Here is a 20,210-nt window from a genome sequence, read left to right on the forward strand (position 1 = left end):
TCACAAATATGTCTAAAATATGATATATTTCAGCCGAAAAAATTCTAGAAACATTCTTTGTGATAATAAGAATAGCATAATAAGAATGATTTGCTGCTCAATTATTACTGGTGCTCAATATCATCAATAGTTCTTAATATTATTAATGTTAACAGTTTTTGCTGCTTTGTATTTTCACATGAACTGTAGTTTGTATTTTCTGCTCATATTTTGCAGCACAACTGTTTTCAATATTGATAATAATCAGAAATGTTTCTTGAGCAGCAAATCAGCATGTTTGAATGATTTCTGTAAGATCATGTGACACTGAAGACTGGGATAACGATGCTGAAAATTCAGCTTTGATCAAAGCAATAAATTACATTTCACAATATATTCACATAGAAACGTTATTTTAAATTGTAAAAATATTTAACTGTTTTTACTGTATTTTCGAGCACATAAATTCACCCTTGGTGAGTAAAAGAGACTTCTTTTACAGTTAAAAATCATAATGTTTACAGATTTTTGACAAGTACTATGTACATGTAATTCGCTAATAACCAGATCACATGACCTTTGAGTGATTTTTACTGCACTGTTGATTGATTTGTCAGCTGTCCTTTGCTGCCCTGTCTCAGAGTACGATGACAACTTGACCTCTGACCTCTGGGCCAAGCTGCATTTGTCACTGACTTGCTGCCATGTGAATGAGAACCTAAGCTACATCAGCTATAATTTACAAATACAGTCCCAGACACAGAGAGGTTCTCATGGAGAGAAGAGCGTGGTAAATCCCAACAGGGGTTAGTCAAACACGACGACAACCGCTGAAAAGTATTAAACCCTTCAGATCAGAGACTTAATCAGGGTGTAAGGAGGTTATAGAAACAATTGGATTGCATAACAAGTCTGAAGTCAAAAAGAGCCAACATAGTCTGAATATTAATTAGTTTCTTCACTTGAATATTAATTAGCAACTTTATTTTGGCAAACTGATGATAAAGAACTATTCAGCATCTTAAATGAAATATACATTTAAACAAAATTTAGGGGTACTAAAGGTAAATGCAAAAAAAATAAAAATAAAAAAAATAAAAACATAAATAAAAATAAAAAAAATGCAGTTGACCCTATTTATATATTATGAAGTTGCTTGTAAACATAAAATAAAAAAAAATAATAAAAATCTTTAGGTTTGTAGACTGCTCTATATTTTTGTAAAGGATTTATATTAATTCCAATAATTACGATTTAGGAAAATGCTAATTATTCTTTAAATTAAGTTGCTTATATAAAGATACAACCAGTGTCTGCCCCTGGTTTGCATGAAAATAAATAAATAAATAAATAAATAAATAAATCAAATTCTATATTTTAGTAAAAAGATTTATAAAATATGTAAATAATAACTTAATAATTAAGATTTAGGACCAATGCTATTTATTTATTTATTTATTTAAATTCCAAAAATTAAGAGCACAAATGTACAAATGAAGCAAAATACAATAAATAAAGATAATAAAACAAAGCTTATATAAAGATGTAACTGGTGTTTGTTTATGTAAAGCAAATAATCTGTGCTACTGAAAATGCAATAAATAAATACATAAAAACAAATAAAAAAAAACGTTAATTTAAAAAAACTGATTTTGCTCCTAGTGATGAAGAAACTGCAATTGCCTCTGGTTCACTAAAAATAAATAAATAAATAAATAAATAAATTCTATATTTTAGTAAAATGATTTATGCAATATTTATATAATAACTTAATATTTAGGTGCAACTGAAGGAAAATTCAAATCAAAGAATAAATTATTTATTTATTTATTTAAATTCCAAAAATTAGGAGTAATGTACAAACGAAGCAAAATAAAATAAAGAAAGAAAGATAATACAAAGCTTATATAAAGTTGTAACCACCGTTTCTTTAAGTAAAGCAAATAATCTGTGCATTATGAAAATACATAAACATTAATTCCAAAAATTCCGATTTTGGTCCTACTGAAGGAAACACACAAACAAACAAACAAAAAAACGCAATTGTGACTGGTTTACATGAAAGTAAATAAATTAATTAAGCAAGCAAATTCTAAATTTTAGTAAAAGGATTTATACAATCTTATGCAATATTTATACAGTAACTAAACAATAATTAAGATGTAGGTCCAACTGAAGGAAAATGCAAGTAAACAAACAAATGAAAAAATCATAATTCCAAGAATTACGATTAATGTAAATGAATTTAAATTAAAATGCAAAAAAATTAGATAATAATAATAATAATTTGATTTACTCCTACTTAATGGAAAAAAGCTGCAATTGCCCCTGGTTTATATGAAAAATGGAAAAAGAAGAATTAAAATTGCACTGTATTTTAAAGATGCAACATGTGTTTTATTATGTAAGGTAAACAATATAAACGCTCTCCTCTGATAAATCTCCAAGCAAACCTGTAAACAGCCACACTGGGAAGAGAAAGCAGCATCCCGTGGGAGTTTGCCAGCGCTGGGAAGCCTGAGCGCAGGGTTAAAGGTACAGTACAGCACGTCAACACGCCGTCAAAGGGGCCGTCCGTCCTCCTGCCTCCTCCTTCTCCTCCCTCCGGCTTTCACTGGCCGCTGCACAATGCTCTTCCTGCCAGCTGAATGCGGCTCATGCAGCGCTGTGCACAGACTCGCGCCGCGGGAGGAAGTGCTGCTGGCTTTCTTTTCCTCTTTCTCCCTCGTTTCCTTCCCCTAAACCCCCGGCTGCCCTCAGACGCTCGTTTTCTGCAGCAGAATCAGTGCTGTAGTGATTTTGACACGTGAAGGAGGAGCCGCAGAAGCCGGTGGAGGAGGAAAGACCCCTTCTAGACTTCCTTCTCCAGGCAGGAGGAAAGGAGAGCCATGGAGAGCGACTCGCTCCCGCCTCTGCCGACCTTCAGCCCGGCAGTGCCGCCCTACGTCAAGCTGGGACTGACGGTGGCCTACACCATCTTCTACTCGCTGCTCTTTGCATTCGTGTACGTGCAGCTCTGGCTGGTGCTGCGATACCGACACAAGCGCTTCAGCTACCAGACGGTGTTTCTGTTCTTGTGCCTGCTGTGGGCGGCTTTGCGCGCACTGCTCTTCTCCTTTTATTTCAGAAACTGCGTGACGGCAAACACGCTCGGACCCTTCGCTTTCTGGCTGCTCTACTGTTTTCCAGTTTGCCTGCAGTTCTTCACTCTCAGCCTCATGAATCTTTATTTTGCACAGGTGAGTTTGTCACGAGCGTCCTTTGCACCTTGCCATTGTGGCGACAGTAAAATCAGTTTTAAGACTACAGGTCACATGTATGTTTACGAGAGACAGTATTTTGGACATTAAATTGTAAGCAAGAGGTGATACTGTGTCTATGGATGTGAATATGACTTTACTTTCGTAAAACAACTTTCTTAAGCATAATTCATAATGCATTATTAATTCTTATTCATTCTAACATTTTCTGACAGTGAAACAGCTGACCTTTTTAGTTGACATCAATCCCTCATATTTATTCAGCCACCTACAGTGTTATTTTAGTATTATTGGTATATCATAGTTTGTGTTAATATTTCAGGTTAAATGTTATTTTTACATTTTCTGTTTTCATTTTCATTTTAGTTAAAGTATAAGTAATTCTGCTATTTATATTTCAGTTAATATTTAAAATTAATAAAATAAATTATTATAATATATTTAGCTAATATTGTAAATTAGATTTTCTGTTTTTATTTTAACTTTTTAAATAATAATAATAATAATAATTATTATTATTACTAAACTTTAATTATTTAAACATAATAATAATAACTGAAATGTTAATTATTAACCTATAATTATTAAAAATAAGAAATTAGTAGTTTTAGTAATTCTGTTATTTCTGTATTATTGGTGTACAGTTATAGTTTTAGTTAATATTTAAAATTAATATAATATATTATTAGATTATAATATATTTTGCTAATATTTTTAAATGATTAAAATGTACATTTTCTGTTTGTATTTAAATTTTATTTGAAGTTTAATAATTGTTATTAAAATATAATTATTTAAATTTAAATTATTAATTATTAAAATAAGGTTTAGTAATTGTATTATTTTTGTATTATTGGTATACAGTTATAGTTTTTGTTAATATTTCAAATAATATTTTATTTTTAAATGTTCTTTATTTTATGTTTTTATTTTAATTTTAGCTAATTTTCAATTTATATGTTTTATTTCTGGTATACCATTACAGCTATTATTAATTTTAAAGTAGAATGTATTTTTTATATTTTTTGTTTTATTATAATTTCAAAGTTTTTTATATGTACTAGTTTTTTTTTTTATTTTAATATGTCTATATCGTTTTTTATTAAATTAGTTTTATTTTATTTCATTTTTTTTTTATCACTTCCACTTAAATTAAAAAAGAGAAAAATAAATGTTGCCTTGTCGACTAGCTGTTTTTTTTCAGTTTGTATATTTTAATTAATAAAAATGCTTGTTTTTGTGGTTTTAGTTTTAGTTAACAATAATAATTCTTGCCTATTAATAAAGAAAAACTGTTCACAATCTAATCAATATCTGATGATTAAAATAAAAGAATATAAATCAGATTTCATGCAAAAAGCATCATGATCTCTCAGTGTGAATTACGTAATCATACTGTACAATATAGAAAAAACACTCTCCATCCACAGTTATTGCTGCATAGATCATAATAATACGACAGCGAAGGCAAGGAAGAGCAGCTCGGGTCATTATTGATTTACACCCACACTTGTGCTAACGTCAATTCAGTTCAGTGTTATGTGCGTTTATACATTCTCCCAATACATATTGCTCCAAAGTACAGATGTTGCAGTATACAACTACTCTTCCCGTTTTATTATGATCAAAGCTGCGCATGTAAATTAATCATGAGTGGGAGTACAGTGTGAGTACAAAAAGAGAAGTGAAATCATTCACTGTGGTCTAAAGCGTTTACACTACAGGAAAAAGCTGTGAATTATTTACAGTCACCATATCTACCATATACATACGATAAACACTTGATTTATATTTAACACAACTTTGCATGTTATTTTGAATGTGCAACAAACACTTGTGGGTGTCCACATACTGTACATACTTTACTGTATATACTCATTTAATGTACAGTATATACAAGAACTGTAAACTGTGCATTTTTGGAATACACAAGTGCAACTACTGTAGAATGAACTGGATTTGGGGATTTTTTTTGTGTACTTTTATTCAAGTCAATAAATTATAATGTTTCTTTCATACTAATGTAACCATAGAAGCTCAATAAAGTAACTTTTACAGTATATGACACATTTTAGTCCCCAAACTTGCCTGAATCAGATCTTATGTAATACTTCTGAACATGCTGACATGTCAGTGTTTATGATGGAGATGAGCAGTAAACCTAAGAAGCCCTTGCTTTACAACTTGCTGTTTATGTTATGATCAAATGCTCTGACAAGGCAACTGGTGAGTTTTGTGATTCTGAATGTGTCATTCTTGTTTTAATAAGTCAGCTGCTTTATGCATGCAGTATTTACACTAACTTACAGCTTGTTTTCTGGTACAGGTCATTTTTAAGGCGAAGTCTAAATATTCACCAGAACTTCAGAAGTACAGGTGAATATGGATCCAAAACTATCATCTGAAACTTATTTACTTCTGCTTTTGAAAACATATTTTGTTAATTGCAATTTTTAATGAAACTTAATAATTAAATTTTTGTATAATTTTTCCTAAACTTTGGAATAAAATCTCAGAATCTCAGTGAACTCTATCCAGGGATTCAAACTCATTTATATTGTTTGTTTTGCTTGGGTTATGTATTTGTTTTACTTATTACATATTATGCATTTGTCAAGAGACCTTGAGGTCCTTAATGCAGCTATATGATTAAAGGAATAAAATAAAAATTATTTATTACTATTGTTATTGTTATTATTATTATTTACTTTATTTAATTATTAAAATCAAGCACAGAAAAAAATACTATTTTTATAATAATCGAAATTTAAAAAATTATGTACTTTAGCCTCATCTGTAATTTAGGCAAAAAGCTTTTTTTTTTTTTTTTTTTTTTTTTTTTTTTATAAAAACTATATATACACAATTTTAAATAATTATCACTGAGATATTATTACAGTTAATTCATATTTTAAATAATTTTTAATTTTTACATTTTTAAATTTAATCATTTCATTTTAAGTTTGTAATTTTGTTGTTCTTTTTCTCATTTTTAGTATTTTTTTCACATATACATACATATATAGATATATATATATATATATATACACACACAGTATACTGTTTTAGTTTTAGCTATTTTTGTACATGAAGTTAAACTAAACTGAAACGGGAAATTATTTTATTTCAAGTGATGAACATATTTTATGGCTTTCATTTTAGATTGAGTTTCAGTTTTTAGTTAGATAACCCAGCATGCATGTCCTGTATTAATGCACTAGCAGCTTCACTAAGTGTTGTGTCTCGTCAGGCTGCCGCTGTACCTGCTCTTCCTGTTCATCAGCATCATCTTCCTGCTGGTGAACGTGACCTGCGCTTTGCTGGTGAAGATGACGAAGGCCGACAGAGAGACCGTAGTGCTGGTGCGTGTGGCCATCAACGACACTCTGTTCGTCCTCTGCGCCGTCTCGCTCTCAATGTGTCTCTACAAGATCGCCAAGATGTCTCTGGCCAACATCTACCTGGAATCCAAGGTATTGAAACACAAATACACATTAGGCAAATTGAAAGATTGGGATACACTGTACAGCAAGATTAAAGTCAATATGAATATACTACAATATATACATATATTGTTTTGTTTTATTTATTTGTTTTTTATAGTTTTTGAACCCTGGAAATGAACAAACAATCCATTAAACAGGCAAAGCATTTTAATGAGTTAACCAGATGGAAATAGCCTCTTTTAAAAAAGTAGCACGGAAAAGCATTTACAGTGTATTTATCTATACATTATCTTGAAAATGGTTTAGCTTTCAGTCTTAGAAAACTTGTTGTCCTTTAACAGTGTGCCAGTCCTCGCAAGTCCATTGTATGTCCAGATAAAGAGGCTGAAATGGACTGTTGGACACTTCCCTAACTTTCCTTGGACTTTTTGATTTAATGTATATCAGGGTTATTATCATTATCTAAAACTAAAACCAAAACCATTAAAAAATATTTTTGTTACTTGAAATTAAATAAACATGAACAGAAATTAAATAAAATATTTAAAAAAACTTAAACCTGCTTTATTTCAGCTAGTTGCCAAGCAGGGTCATCATAGTAAACTAACATTAAAATCATAAAACACACACACACACACACCAACACCAACACCACCACCACCAACAAAATTACTAAAACCTCAACTAAAATGAAAATGAAAGCAGAAAAATTAAAAACTAACACAAATTGTGTTCATCTGCTTTACACTGACTATTACTCTATATAATAGTCAGCAACTGAACTGCAGTGCTCAAACTATTCCAAATATAGTGAATTAAGCTACAAACTCCATCATAATGTACAATGTTTCCATCCAACGTGTATTTTGAGCTGCGGCTCGTCATATTAATGGAGTGTTTCACTAGTTGGCAGTAAACCGGATATCTCACCTGAATATGTTCGTAGATTTTGTGACATCGAAATGTTATCTTTGGAATGGAAATATGGATATTTGATATATGGATATTTGTACACATCATACTTCTTATTTCAGTTCATGTCATAAATTACCGAGCTACGTTGTTTAAACATGGCTGAAGACGCGAAAGAAGAACAGAGAAACCGAGTCATTTACCCTGGAACCGCTTTTTTTTTTTTTTTTTTATTAAGCATTACAGATATTCAAAACAACAAAACAGTACAAATACAGACAAAATAAATAAAAAGAAAGAAGAATACACAGATTTGTTGCCAGGGTAACAAAGAAAAAAACAGGGTAATACAATTACATCTTAAGATGACACAAAGGATGAATACAGAGATACAGTTTTCATAGCTTTCAAATTAGTAGAACTTTGGATAGTTTCCACATACATATCCAAATCCACTTTGAACAAAGAAAAAGAGGTTTAGAGCCAGTAAACTTTTGTTTATGAATGTGAAATTTAGCTAACAGAAAACATAAATTAATTATGTAATATTTTCCTGTATTCTCCTTAGAATATTCAAATAAGCCAAACAAAGCATCTTTAAAACAAAATGAGAAGTCACTTACAAAATAAGATTGAATAAACACCAAAAAGTCAGACCAGAATTTCTCTGTGTGGGTGCATTGCCAAAACAAATGAATGAAGTCTTCTTCAGAAGAATGACAAAAACTGCAGTTCACGTCAATGTCAGACTTATATTTCCTAAGAAAGACTTTAGTCGGGTAACATTTGTGAATCAGTTTAAATGTCATTTCTTTTACTTTATTGGTAAGCAGATACTTATGAGGCAAGGTCCATACTTTCTCCCAAGGTATATTCTCCACAATATTATTCCAATACGGTATTACATATGGAATTGTTGTTATCTCAGCCTGGAAGAGAGCTCTGATTTTATAGTTATTTTTCTGACGATCTGTAGAAAAGCAAACACCTCCAATCATTGTGTCAGTTAAATTCAGAGAGTAAGAACACGGCCATGGAAATGTAGAGCCTTGCAACAGAAAAGACACAGCAGAGGGAATGGCATTGAAAACAATCGCATATTCATCGGCACATACAGGGATATTATATTTCTGTAAAAAATCTGAATAATTATAAAGTCTGCCTTGTGAGTTAAAAAGCTGTCCAACTAAAAGAAGGTTGTTTTCAAACCAATCCTTGAAGAAAAGAGATTTATTCTTGTAAAGAATATCCTTATTGTTCCATAAGTAATATTTGTGTGGAGAGAAGTTGTGTTTGTATATGAGGGACCAGGCCAAGAGCATCTGCTTATGGAAATTAGAAAGTTTGACAGGGATTTTTGAGATATTATAATTACAGAGTAAAAGAAAATTCAGCCCACCAACTTTAGAGAAAATATAATTGGGGATAATATTCCAAAGGGAAGAGGGATTTTTAAGAAAATTATTAAGCCAATTAATTTTAAAAGTGTTGTTTAAGGTAGCAAAATCTAGAAAATCCAGTCCCCCTTGTTTTGTTGGATTCATTATTACTGATTTTCTGATATAATGGGTTTTATTTTTCCAAACAAAGTTGTTTAACATGCTGTCAACTTTTTTTAATGTTCCTTTATCAACCTCCAAGGAAAGAGCAGCGTAAGTCAGTCGAGACAATCCTTCAGCTTTAGAGAGTAAAATTCTTCCTCTTATTGATAAATCTCTCTGCAGCCACATATTCAGTTTCCTTTGTGTTTTCACTATTAAAGGGTCAAAATTTAGTTTACATCTTGTTTTCTGGTCTTTATTAATGACAATACCTAAGTATGTAACTTGATTTTTCACAGGGATGTTGCATATAGAGGGAATTTCACAGCGTTTAATTGACATTAACTCACATTTGTTGATGTTTAGACAGAGACCCGAAGCTCTGGAAAAGGACTCGATCAATTGCAAAGCTAAAGGGATTTGGGAAGCGTCATTCAGAAACAGAGTGGTGTCGTCAGCCAGTTGGCTAATTAGAATTTGTCTATCGTCAATTGAAATACCTTGTAAATTATTATTAGAAATATGCAGGGCTAAAAATTGAGAGGCGAGTAAGAATAAATATGGAGATATAGGACAGCCTTGTCTTACTCCACGTGACAAACTGAATCTTGGTGAGGTTCCAAATTTTAATTTAATAGCACTATTATTATTTTTATATAGTGTTCTGACGGCTCTACAAAAGTGATCTCCAAACCCAAATTTAGCAAGAGCTTGAAATATGAACTTATGCTCAAGCGAATCAAAGGCTTTGTAGAAATCTAAGAAAAGCATGAAACTGTCATTAGGGACGAGATCCTCGTAATCTAACAGATCTAAAACTAATCTTATATTATTCGTAATGTGACGTTTTTCCATAAAACCTGATTGCGATTCATCAATAATGATACTAAGTACATCTTTCATTCTTTGTGCTAAAACTAAAGCTAAAATTTTATAATCGTTATTTAATAGGGTGATTGGCCTCCAATTTTCTAGACATTCTCGATCTTTATTGGGTTTGGGTATCAGAGTAATGACTCCTTGTGTCATGGTTGGTGGAAGTGCTTCCAGTTCAAAACTTTCCTCAAACACTTTTAGTAAGAAAGGAGATAATTTTTCATCAAACATCTTATATAATTCAGCGGTTAGACCATCACTGCCTGGACTTTTATTATTTTTTAAGCTCTTAATTGCCTGTAGAATTTCTGATTGAGATATATCATTATCACAAGCTTCTTTATCTTCGAATGAAATAACTTTGTTTTGACTAATAGAGTCAAAAAAGGATTTGGCTGAATTATGACAATACCTTGAAGTATACAAGTTGTTATAAAATTTGGAGCAAAAAGCAGCTATTTCTTTAGGATTATCAAGAACACCATCATTTGTTTGGAGACGATCAATAGATGCGTTCATAGCATTGGATCTTTCCAACCTGAAGAAATAGGCTGAATTTTGTTCTCCTTCTTCCAGCCACTTTTTTCTGGATCTGACATAGGCTCCCTTAGCTTTGGCTCTATACAGTTCATCTAATTTATTCTGGAGTTTGGAGTATTCAGCATTTTGAGTATCTGTCAATGGTTCTTTAAGTGATAAAGCAGACAGCTGTGAAAGAATGTCATCTTCAATTAATCTGTTTTGTTTTGCTACATTACTTCCAAATTTTCTTAAAAACTTTCCTAATTCATATTTTAGAAGCTCCCAGTTACGTCCATAAGCTTTTTCTGATTCAGCCCTTTTCCAGTAAATTCGGATTAACTCATCAATCTGTTGCTTGACCTTTTCATATTTAAGAAGGGAATTATTTAATTTCCAAAGTAACGCTTTAGAAGTATGAATTGTAGTATTTTGTGATAAATTAACCGAAATATAAATGGCATTATGGTCAGTCAGTGGACTGTTGCTAATATTAATAGAAATATTATTATTTCTTAGTGTTTTAGAGATCAACCAATAATCGATTCTGGATTGTCTCGAACGGTCTTTGTTTGACCAAGTGTACTGTATTACATCCGGATACATTTCTCTCCAGATGTCGACTAAATCAAATTTATCCATAAACGCAATAAGACTTGAATTTGAAGAAGCTGCTTTCCTTGGAGGGTGTCGATCTATCGTGTTATTCATTACCATGTTAAAATCACCACCTAAAATCAGAAAGGCAGTAGGATATTTCTCTAATGCAGATGACAGTGTTTGATCTAGCATGTTAAAGAACGTACGGTTTTCTGCCACAGAATTGTATCCATAGATGTTGACAATGATCACTATAAACTCATTGACAACAACTACCATAAGCAGGAAATGACCTGAAGGATCGATGCTGGTTTCCAGAATACTGCCATTAAAATTACACTTCATAATCCCTACTCCCGCAGAGTATTCTGACCCGTGTGACAGCCATATGTCGTTGCCCCACTGTGACCTCCAAAATCTGGCATCTTTAGATGTAGAGTGACTTTCTTGAAAAAAACAAAAATCTACTTTGTGTCTCTTAGAAAATAAAAATAAAGCCTTCCTTTTGACATTATTTTTCAAACCCCTGGCATTTAAAGAAAACAACGACAAAGACATAAAAATGAAACAAGAGAATAATACCTAAAGAACTAGGTACAGAACAATCTGAATATCAATTAGAACAGAAAAAAATTTACTCGAATAACAAAGAAAAAAGCGATATTTCGCCTAACTCTGCAACATGAGTATAAGGGCTTGAGTAAAAGTCTTTTTCCGTCTTCTTTACTTTTATCCTTTTCTGAGTTCTTTCGTTCATCTTTTAGTCACTAAAATGTAATATCTTCTTCCAAACGAGCACTCATATATTAAATAAATATTCCAAATTTATGACCAATGCCCTACACAAGTAAGTCCCAAAATAAAAGTAAAAATTGAGTTGAGGATCCAGCTCGTGAAATAACACTAAATAAGTAACGGTACCTTTAGGTCTTCTGGTTCCTGATTCCAATTAGCTCAATACAACACCGTTTACAGTCTGTCCATCCTGTCAGGGAAAAAATGTGCAAAGAAGCCGCGGTGCAGTTCGTGTTTACCCGCGAGTATCAGAAAAGTCATTCGGTGCGCGGAGATTTCGCCGAGGATGCCGCAGCATCATTCACACAAACTGATCTTTAGCAGAGATTCTTTTACCATCGATATAAGCGAAGGGGCCTCTGAAGCCTGCTCTCTTCCCCTCCTTCCTCGCTTGCTCGACAAGAGGCCAGAGTTTGTTCCGGGCGTCTTTGGTGCTCTGCGTCAGGTCTTCGAAAATCCTGATTTTCCTTTCTTTGAGGACGGCGGCGGTTCTGGCATCCCTCCAGATCTGATCTCGGACGTTGCGTGAAAGAAACTGCACGATGATTCTTCGGCTGGAGCGAACTCCTTCAGAGCGCGGACCCAGTCTATGAGCGACATCCAGCGTGTAGATGAGCTGATCTGCGATCACAGGAGAAACTTTACTGAACAGATCGATGAGAATCTTCCGGACATCTTCTCCTCGCTGCTCCTGAATACCGGACACTCGAAGATTCCACCTCCTCTTGTAAGAATCCAGTTCGTCGCATTTGTCCCGCAGCACACGGTTCTCCTTTTCCAGAGATTCCACCTTGATCTGAAGCGAGTTCACCTTGTCTGTCACCTCTTCTACCTGATTGTTCATGAATTCGAGCGCCTCAGTCACACTGTTCAACGAATTCGTGTTGTCTTTCACCGTTGTCTCGAGGGATTGCATGCGAGTCAGAAATTCGGCTTGCATTTTTTCAACTCGCTCCAAAATTTCCAGAAGGTGTGAATTGGAAACCGACTGACTGTCCGACCCATCTCTGTCACCCATTTTTGATTTCTTGGAAGGCGGTTTGGGAGTTTCAGGTAGAGGGATTTTCGATCCAGAGGTTTTCGCTGCGTCATTTTCCTTGAACGCGGCATCCAGAGATTTCCTCGCGTACGAATGCGCAGCGCCTCGATTAGGCCTATCTGCTTCCATCGCGCTCGTTTGAAACGTTAGGAGAACGAAAGAAAGACGAAAGAACGAAAAAAGACTTGCTTATACCAGTAAAAAAAGCTGTTATTAACTTATATACCCTTTTACATGCGTTAACTATAAAACAAGTGCAGAGCTTCAGCACATGAATGTTACACAGTCGCCATCTTGGCGTTCGCGAATCATTTGATTCAGATCGGATCTTTGGGGCGGGTTCACGAATCATTTGATTTATATCGGATCTTTTGAGCGGGTTCGTGAATCATTTGATTCACATCGGATCTTCGGGGCGGGTTCGCGAATCATTTGATTCAGATCGGATCTTCGGGGCGGGTTCGCAAATCATTTGATTCAGATCGGATCTTTGGAGCAGGTTCGCGAATCATTTGATTCAGATCGGATCTTCGGAGCGGGTTCGCGAATCATTTGATTTAGATCGGGATTTCGGAGCGGGTTCGCGAATCATTTGATTCACATCGGATCTTCGGAGCAGGTTCGCGAATCATTTGATTCAGATCGGATCTTCGGAGCGGGTTCGCGAATCATTTGATTTAGATCGGGATTTCGGAGCGGGTTCGCGAATCATTTGATTCAGATCGGAACTTCGAAGCGGGTTCGCGAATCATTTGATTCATATCGGATCTTCGGAGCGGGTTCGCGAATCATTTGATTCATATCGGGTTTTCGGAGCGGGTTCGCGAATCATTTGATTTAGATCGGGTTTTCGGAGCGGGTTCGCGAATCATTTGGTTCCGATCGGATCTTCGCAGCGGGTTCGCGAATCATTTGGTTCAGATCGGATCTTCGGAGCGGGTTCGCGAATCATTTGATTTAGATCGGGATTTCGGAGCGGGTTCGCGAATCATTTGGTTCAGATCGGATCTTCGCAGCGGATTCGCGAATCATTTGATTTAGATCGGATCTTCGGGGCGGGTTCGCGAATCATTTGATTTAGATCGGATCTTCGGGGCGGGTTCGCGAATCATTTGATTTAGATCGGATCTTCGGGGCGGGTTCGCGAATCATTTGATTTAGATCGGGATTTCGGAGCGGGTTCGCGAATCATTTGGTTCAGATCGGATCTTCGCAGCGGATTCGCGAATCATTTGATTTAGATCGGGATTTCGGAGCGGGTTCGCGAATCCTTTGTTTCAGATCGGATCTTTGGAGCAGGTTCGCGAATCATTTGATTCATATCGGATCTTCGGAGCAGGTTCGCGAATCATTTGATTTAGATCGGAACTTCGGAGCGGGTTCGCAAATCATTTGATTCAGATCGAATCTTCGATCGGAGCGGGTTCGCGAATCTTTTGATTCAGATCGAATCTTCGATCGGAGCGGGTTCGCGAATCACTTGATTTAGATCGAAACTTTGAAGCGCGTATCGCGAATCTACGGTGACCGGGAGGGGACACCTTCGGTTCACTTAAGTTTGTCGTGGCCACGAGATCATTTTGTCGAGGTATTAAGGAATTATTATATTAATTATTATAGAAATGAATACATTATTAAATGATTATATTAACAACAGGGGATGCTGTCTGTGCGCGATGCATTCGAAAGAAGTTTATCATTAATAAATATTACCCAAAGTACATCAAATAAAATAGGCCTACAAGATATTTTTATCCAACCTTCTATTAACTGATCGTTTTTTCAGTATTATTATTATTATTATTATTGTTATTATTATTATTAGCCTATTATTTTATTTTCGTTTATGTTCCATCTCTTTACTTAACGTTCTATATGTAAATACTGTAAATGCTCGACATATGTTATATGACTGGGATTTTTACTGGAATGCAGTTTAAAGGTTGAATTATTTTATTTTGTTTCGTCTAATTATAGTGTTTCACTGAGGAATGAATCATTCACGTAGTTTAATTTGTAAATGAAAACACACTTAATTAGACGAAATAAAATAGAATATATGTCAAATTCAACCTTTAAACTGCATTCCAGTAAAAATCCCAATATAGCATATTCAAAATTGTACTGGCATGTCGAGCATTTACATAAAGAGATCGAAATTAAGGTAAAAAAAAAAAAAAAATAACGAATATGAAGGAATGATACAAATATTACAGAAAAAAAGAGGATCAGTTAATGGACTTACAAGACTGTGGGGTGCATGAAATGTTTGTAGGACTATTTGATATACTTTATGTAATATTTATTAATGATCAACTTCTTTTGAATGCTGTCTACATCGCGCACAGACAACACTCGCGTAGATAGCATCGCATAATATTATCATTTAATATTGTATTAATTTCTATAATAATTAATATGATATAATAAACAACCACGTTTTTTGTTTAACCACAGTTTTATTACAAATACCATGGTTTAACTATGGCTAGTGTAGCAAAATCAAGATTAATTTGTGGATACCATGGTTTAAATATGAAGAGGCCAAACAACAAATTAACGAGGCAATCCAAATTTCACAAAAAGCTTATGGACGTAATTATATGTATAAGTCAGACATTGAAATGAGTTGCTGTTCTTGACACTCTTCTGAGAAAGATGTCATTCTCTTGTCTGGCAACAAACCACAGAGAAATTTTGGTCACACTTTTTGTAAGTGACTTTTCTTTCTGTTTTAAAGATGTTTTCTTTAGATTGTTTGACTACTCAAAAGAGAATATAGGAAAGTATAATTAATTTGATTTTCCTGCTAGCTAAATTTCACAACAAAAATATACTGGCTCTCTATTCTTTATTCAAAGTTGATCTAGACAAGTATATGGAAACTATCCAAAGTTCTATTAATCCTAAAGCAGTGAAAACGGCATCTCTATATTCATCATATGCATCATCCTAAGGTGTAAATTTATTTATTTATTCATTTAACCTGGCAACACATTCCCTACGAAAATGAACCATGGTTTCGTTGTTTTACCACAGTAAAACCCCTAGTGTTAAACTAACACTCCGAGTGTTTATATAATTCTCACTCAGTGTTAAAAGAGTTTTTGTTCCGTTCTTGTTTTTCTTTCTTTCAGTGATTCAGTTTGTTAATAGCAAGCGTTCTTCATTAATGCTCAATCATCATCACTCAGTTAATCAAGTAATTATCTCTTTAACTTTTACTCCTTCAGTGTTACTTCTTTAAAACTCTGAGTGAGAATTATATAAACACTGGGAGTGTTAGTTTAACACTGGGGGTTATACTGTGCTATGGAGAGGGCCTGCTGTTATGTCCCCACCAATGTCAAAATCAAACAATAATAGTATATGATACTAAAATAACACTGCTGCCAAAGCAACTTCTCATTTTCATTTAATTTGAGATGAAATACTAAAGCTAAATAAACTAAAAAATTAATTTAAAAAAATACTATATAGACTTAAAAAAAAAAAAAAAAAAAAAACACAAAATGTTAACTAAAATTAAAGTGAAAAAAGAAAATATAAAAATTAATTCCAATTCAAAATATTAACAAAAATATAATAGTATATGTGATATGACAGCAAAACGGTTATAAACAAGGCCTGTATATCATTCACTTTCATTTTCATGATTGTAAAAGTAAAACAAGATTAGTTAATGTTTTATTTAACAATGTAAACACCCATGGAGTGGAAAAGAGTCCAAATGAATCTCTGTTTAAAAACAGTATATTTTATCTATTGTATAAAATATTGGATGGCGTGTCATAACAGAATTGAGTCTGAGCTAAACGTCTTGTCTTGTCTTTTCTGTCCAGGGAACATCCGTGTGTCAGGTGACTATAATCGGAGCGACGGTGATCCTGCTGTACTCGTCCCGTGCGTGTTACAACCTAGTGGTGCTGGCACTGGCAAAAATCAAGAGCATCAACTCGTTCGACTACGATTGGTACAATGTATCAGACCAAGTACGTTTATGCATTTTTTATTTAAAGTAAAAAAGGTATTAGCTGTATGCAAAGTGACCCTGTGATACTGAAAATGGCTTCACTCATGGAGCCACACTGAGATGCCTATATCTCAGGAACTGAACCATATATGGCCCTATAAAAGAATATACTAAAAGATACGTTTGATAAAAGCCAGAATCTAAAAGGATATTAAGATATTTTTCATATTTCCTGAGTTACAGGCATGCAAACTTTGGATAAACAACATGTAAAGCGTTTTTTCCCATTTTTGAACGGTCACCATTGGCAAATAATGCCACAATGATTACTAAAGCCAAAGGATTTTACTATCAGACCTCTGTTTAAAACTAACAATGACACTGGCATCTTTCTAAAGTCATTTTTACCCCACTGTAATTTGGCTCTAAATCGTCAAATTTTGTATTCTGACGCCTCTACAAAACAGCAGATTAATCATGGATTTGGCTGACTTTTGCAACTGCTGAAATTATTTTTTCTACAGGCAGATCTGAAGTCGACATTGGGTGATGCTGGATATGTGGTTTTTGGGGTGATCCTGTTTGTCTGGGAGCTGCTGCCCACTTCACTGGTGGTCTTCTTTTTCAGAGTCCGTAAGCCGACTCAGGATCGGGTACGAGATTTCATACAATCTTAAAGGACAAGTCCACTTCCAAAACAAAGATTCACATATAATGTACTCACTAATGTTTTTAAAACGCTCGTCCTGCCTTGCTCTCGACAGTTAGGCTATGTCTCAAAACTCCAAATGTATTTTGTCCCTCAACTTCAAAAATCGTTTCAAAATTAGCCTACATCGCTGCAGAAGTTCAAAATTGGGGCACCATATCAGTCCATTATATGGAGAAAAATGCTGAAACGCCTTCCTCAAAAAACACAATTTCTTCATGACTGAAGAAAGAAAGACATGAACATCTTTGATGACAAGGGGGTGAGTACATTATAAGTGAATCTTTGTTTTGGAAGTGGACTTCTCCTTTAACATGCAACATTTAAATTACCTTTCAAAAGTTTGTGGTCACTGAAAAAGTAATAACTTATATTGATCAAGACATTTCTAATGTTATTTATATATTTCAATTTCAAATAAATGCTGTTCTTTTGAACTTTCTATTCATCTGTGAATCCTGAAATATAAAATGTATCACAGTTTACAAAAATATTGGGTAGCACAACTGTTTTCAACATTGATAATAATCTGAACTGTTTGTTGAGCAGCAAATCAGCATATTAGAATGATTTCTGAAGGATCATGTAACACTGAAGACTGGAGTAATGATACTGAAAATTCAAACTTAAAATAAATTACATTTTAAGAGTTATTCACATAGAAATCAGATATTTTAAATTGTAATAATATTTCACAATCTTTACTCTATTTTTGACTTAACCCATGCCCTGATGAGCAGAGGAGACAGATTTCAAAAACATTTAAAAAAAATCATACTGACCTCAAACTTTGAATAGTAGTGTGCATATATAATCTAAACAATATAATGCTGAAGACTCTCTCTTTTGTTTGTAGAGTGTGTCAGTGATCCCCGGACACATGTTCTCATCTAGAGCTTATTTTTTTGACAACCCGCGGCGTTACGACAGCGACGATGATCTCGCGTGGAGTATCATCCCACAAAACATTCAAGCCAGGTATGACAGTCAAGTTTGGCATTCAGTACTAAATAAATCACAAATATGAATTCAAAACTTACCAATTCAAAACTTTTATTTTATATGCGATTAATCGCGATTAAAAATAACCATATGAAATTACACACTTCAAAGGGAAGTCTGATAGAGTTTCGACTTAATTGCATGCAGTTAATCCATTAATTTGATTTTAATGGTTTACACAATTGCTTTTGTTCACAGTCTTACGCCGGACAGCTATGATTGGGGTTGTCGAAACAACAGTTTCACCGCATGCGTTGAAGGTGAAGAGTCTAATCTAGCACCGGAGGAGCTGAATCCCTACTAGCACATTCCCAATGAGGAGTCGTATTATTTTGCACATTCCCCATCACTGATGGGTAATATTACATACCACAGATGTCTTTACCTGTATTTATTAGGGTATTTTAATATAATACAGCAGTACATCTCTGGAAGCAAAACTACCAATCATTTTCTTCAAAAAGAAATCGATTTCTATCAATTATAGTTTTCTAGAAAGTTCAGGTCACTAGTATGATGCATTGCAAATTAATTAATCGAGTCCGCCTCCCTACATTCTACATAGGAATACTTGTATATTTAAATACTTTTGGTTTAAATATTTGTATTTGATTTAAATATGTATTTTTGTATTGAAATATTTGATTTAAATATGAACCTAAAATTTCAGTAATCAAATTCAATCGTTTTATATTGTACAGTTGCCTTTGATTCAATTATTTGCAATGGCTCATGGGAAGACTAGTGCATTGCCTAAATAATTTCTTCTACAAATACAAACTGAAATCCCTGTGGAGAAAATGAATGGAAAAAATGTTTCCATAATCAGTGCTGCTGAAAATGTGGCTGTTCATCGTCACGTTCAAATTTGAAAACTTTTTTGTGCCAGTAGTTCTCATTTCAGATGTACAAAACGTCTCTGAGTGATTCTGTACAAGCTATTTTTCTGAGTTTGCACTGTCAATTATATACAGAAGAATATATGAGAATTAATATATTAAGTATACTAGATAAGTATGCTAACATTCCACTGTGTGAAACCTAGTTTTTGTTGCTATTTTTGTATTGCTGCTCCATAAACAAAATCATTATCTTCATTTCAGTTCTGTTCAGATTCAGGACACAAACCTGTTAAACAAAACCAGATGAAGGAAATAATTCATTTCATATTTACTTGGCCTGAACTGTGAAAACATGACACTCTCCCATGACAAAATTTTATTTTTGGAGTTTTTCTATAGACAACTGCAATATAATGCATTAACATATCGATCACTATAGACAAAACAAAAAATGTATATATTTTGAAATGTTGAGAAGTGAATGAAGGGGTTTGGTTTGTTGTCCGTTGTTTTTATAAATGCATTTTTAGTGTTTGATTGTACAGTTTGTAGCTTTTGCACTTTGTAAGACTTTGTCTGACTTTGTTTTCTACATTAATAAAAGAAAAATTCTCTATATTGCAGACAATGAGATCACTTGTCTAAAAGTTGAATGAAACCTATTGCAGATTGACACAGACTGTTTATCGTTGCACCACTTGCTCACCAATGGATCCT

General features: G+C 33.7%; 1 protein-coding gene across 1 annotated transcript; it reads left to right on the forward strand.

The window, feature by feature from the left end:
- The first annotated feature begins 2,584 nt into the window (after positions 1–2,584).
- gpr137ba (G protein-coupled receptor 137Ba) lies at positions 2,585–20,109 on the forward strand. The gene is made up of 7 exons (XM_051126741.1): positions 2,585–3,218; positions 5,566–5,615; positions 6,490–6,712; positions 16,810–16,959; positions 17,465–17,593; positions 18,506–18,627; positions 18,850–20,109. Exons 1-7 carry the CDS (start codon positions 2,868–2,870, stop codon positions 18,953–18,955), a joined length of 1,131 nt encoding a protein of 376 aa, XP_050982698.1. The 5' UTR covers positions 2,585–2,867; the 3' UTR covers positions 18,956–20,109.
- The last annotated feature ends 101 nt before the right edge of the window (positions 20,110–20,210 follow it).

Source organism: Labeo rohita, chromosome 13, assembly GCF_022985175.1.
Source record: "Labeo rohita strain BAU-BD-2019 chromosome 13, IGBB_LRoh.1.0, whole genome shotgun sequence".
Lineage (NCBI taxonomy): Eukaryota > Metazoa > Chordata > Actinopteri > Cypriniformes > Cyprinidae > Labeo > Labeo rohita.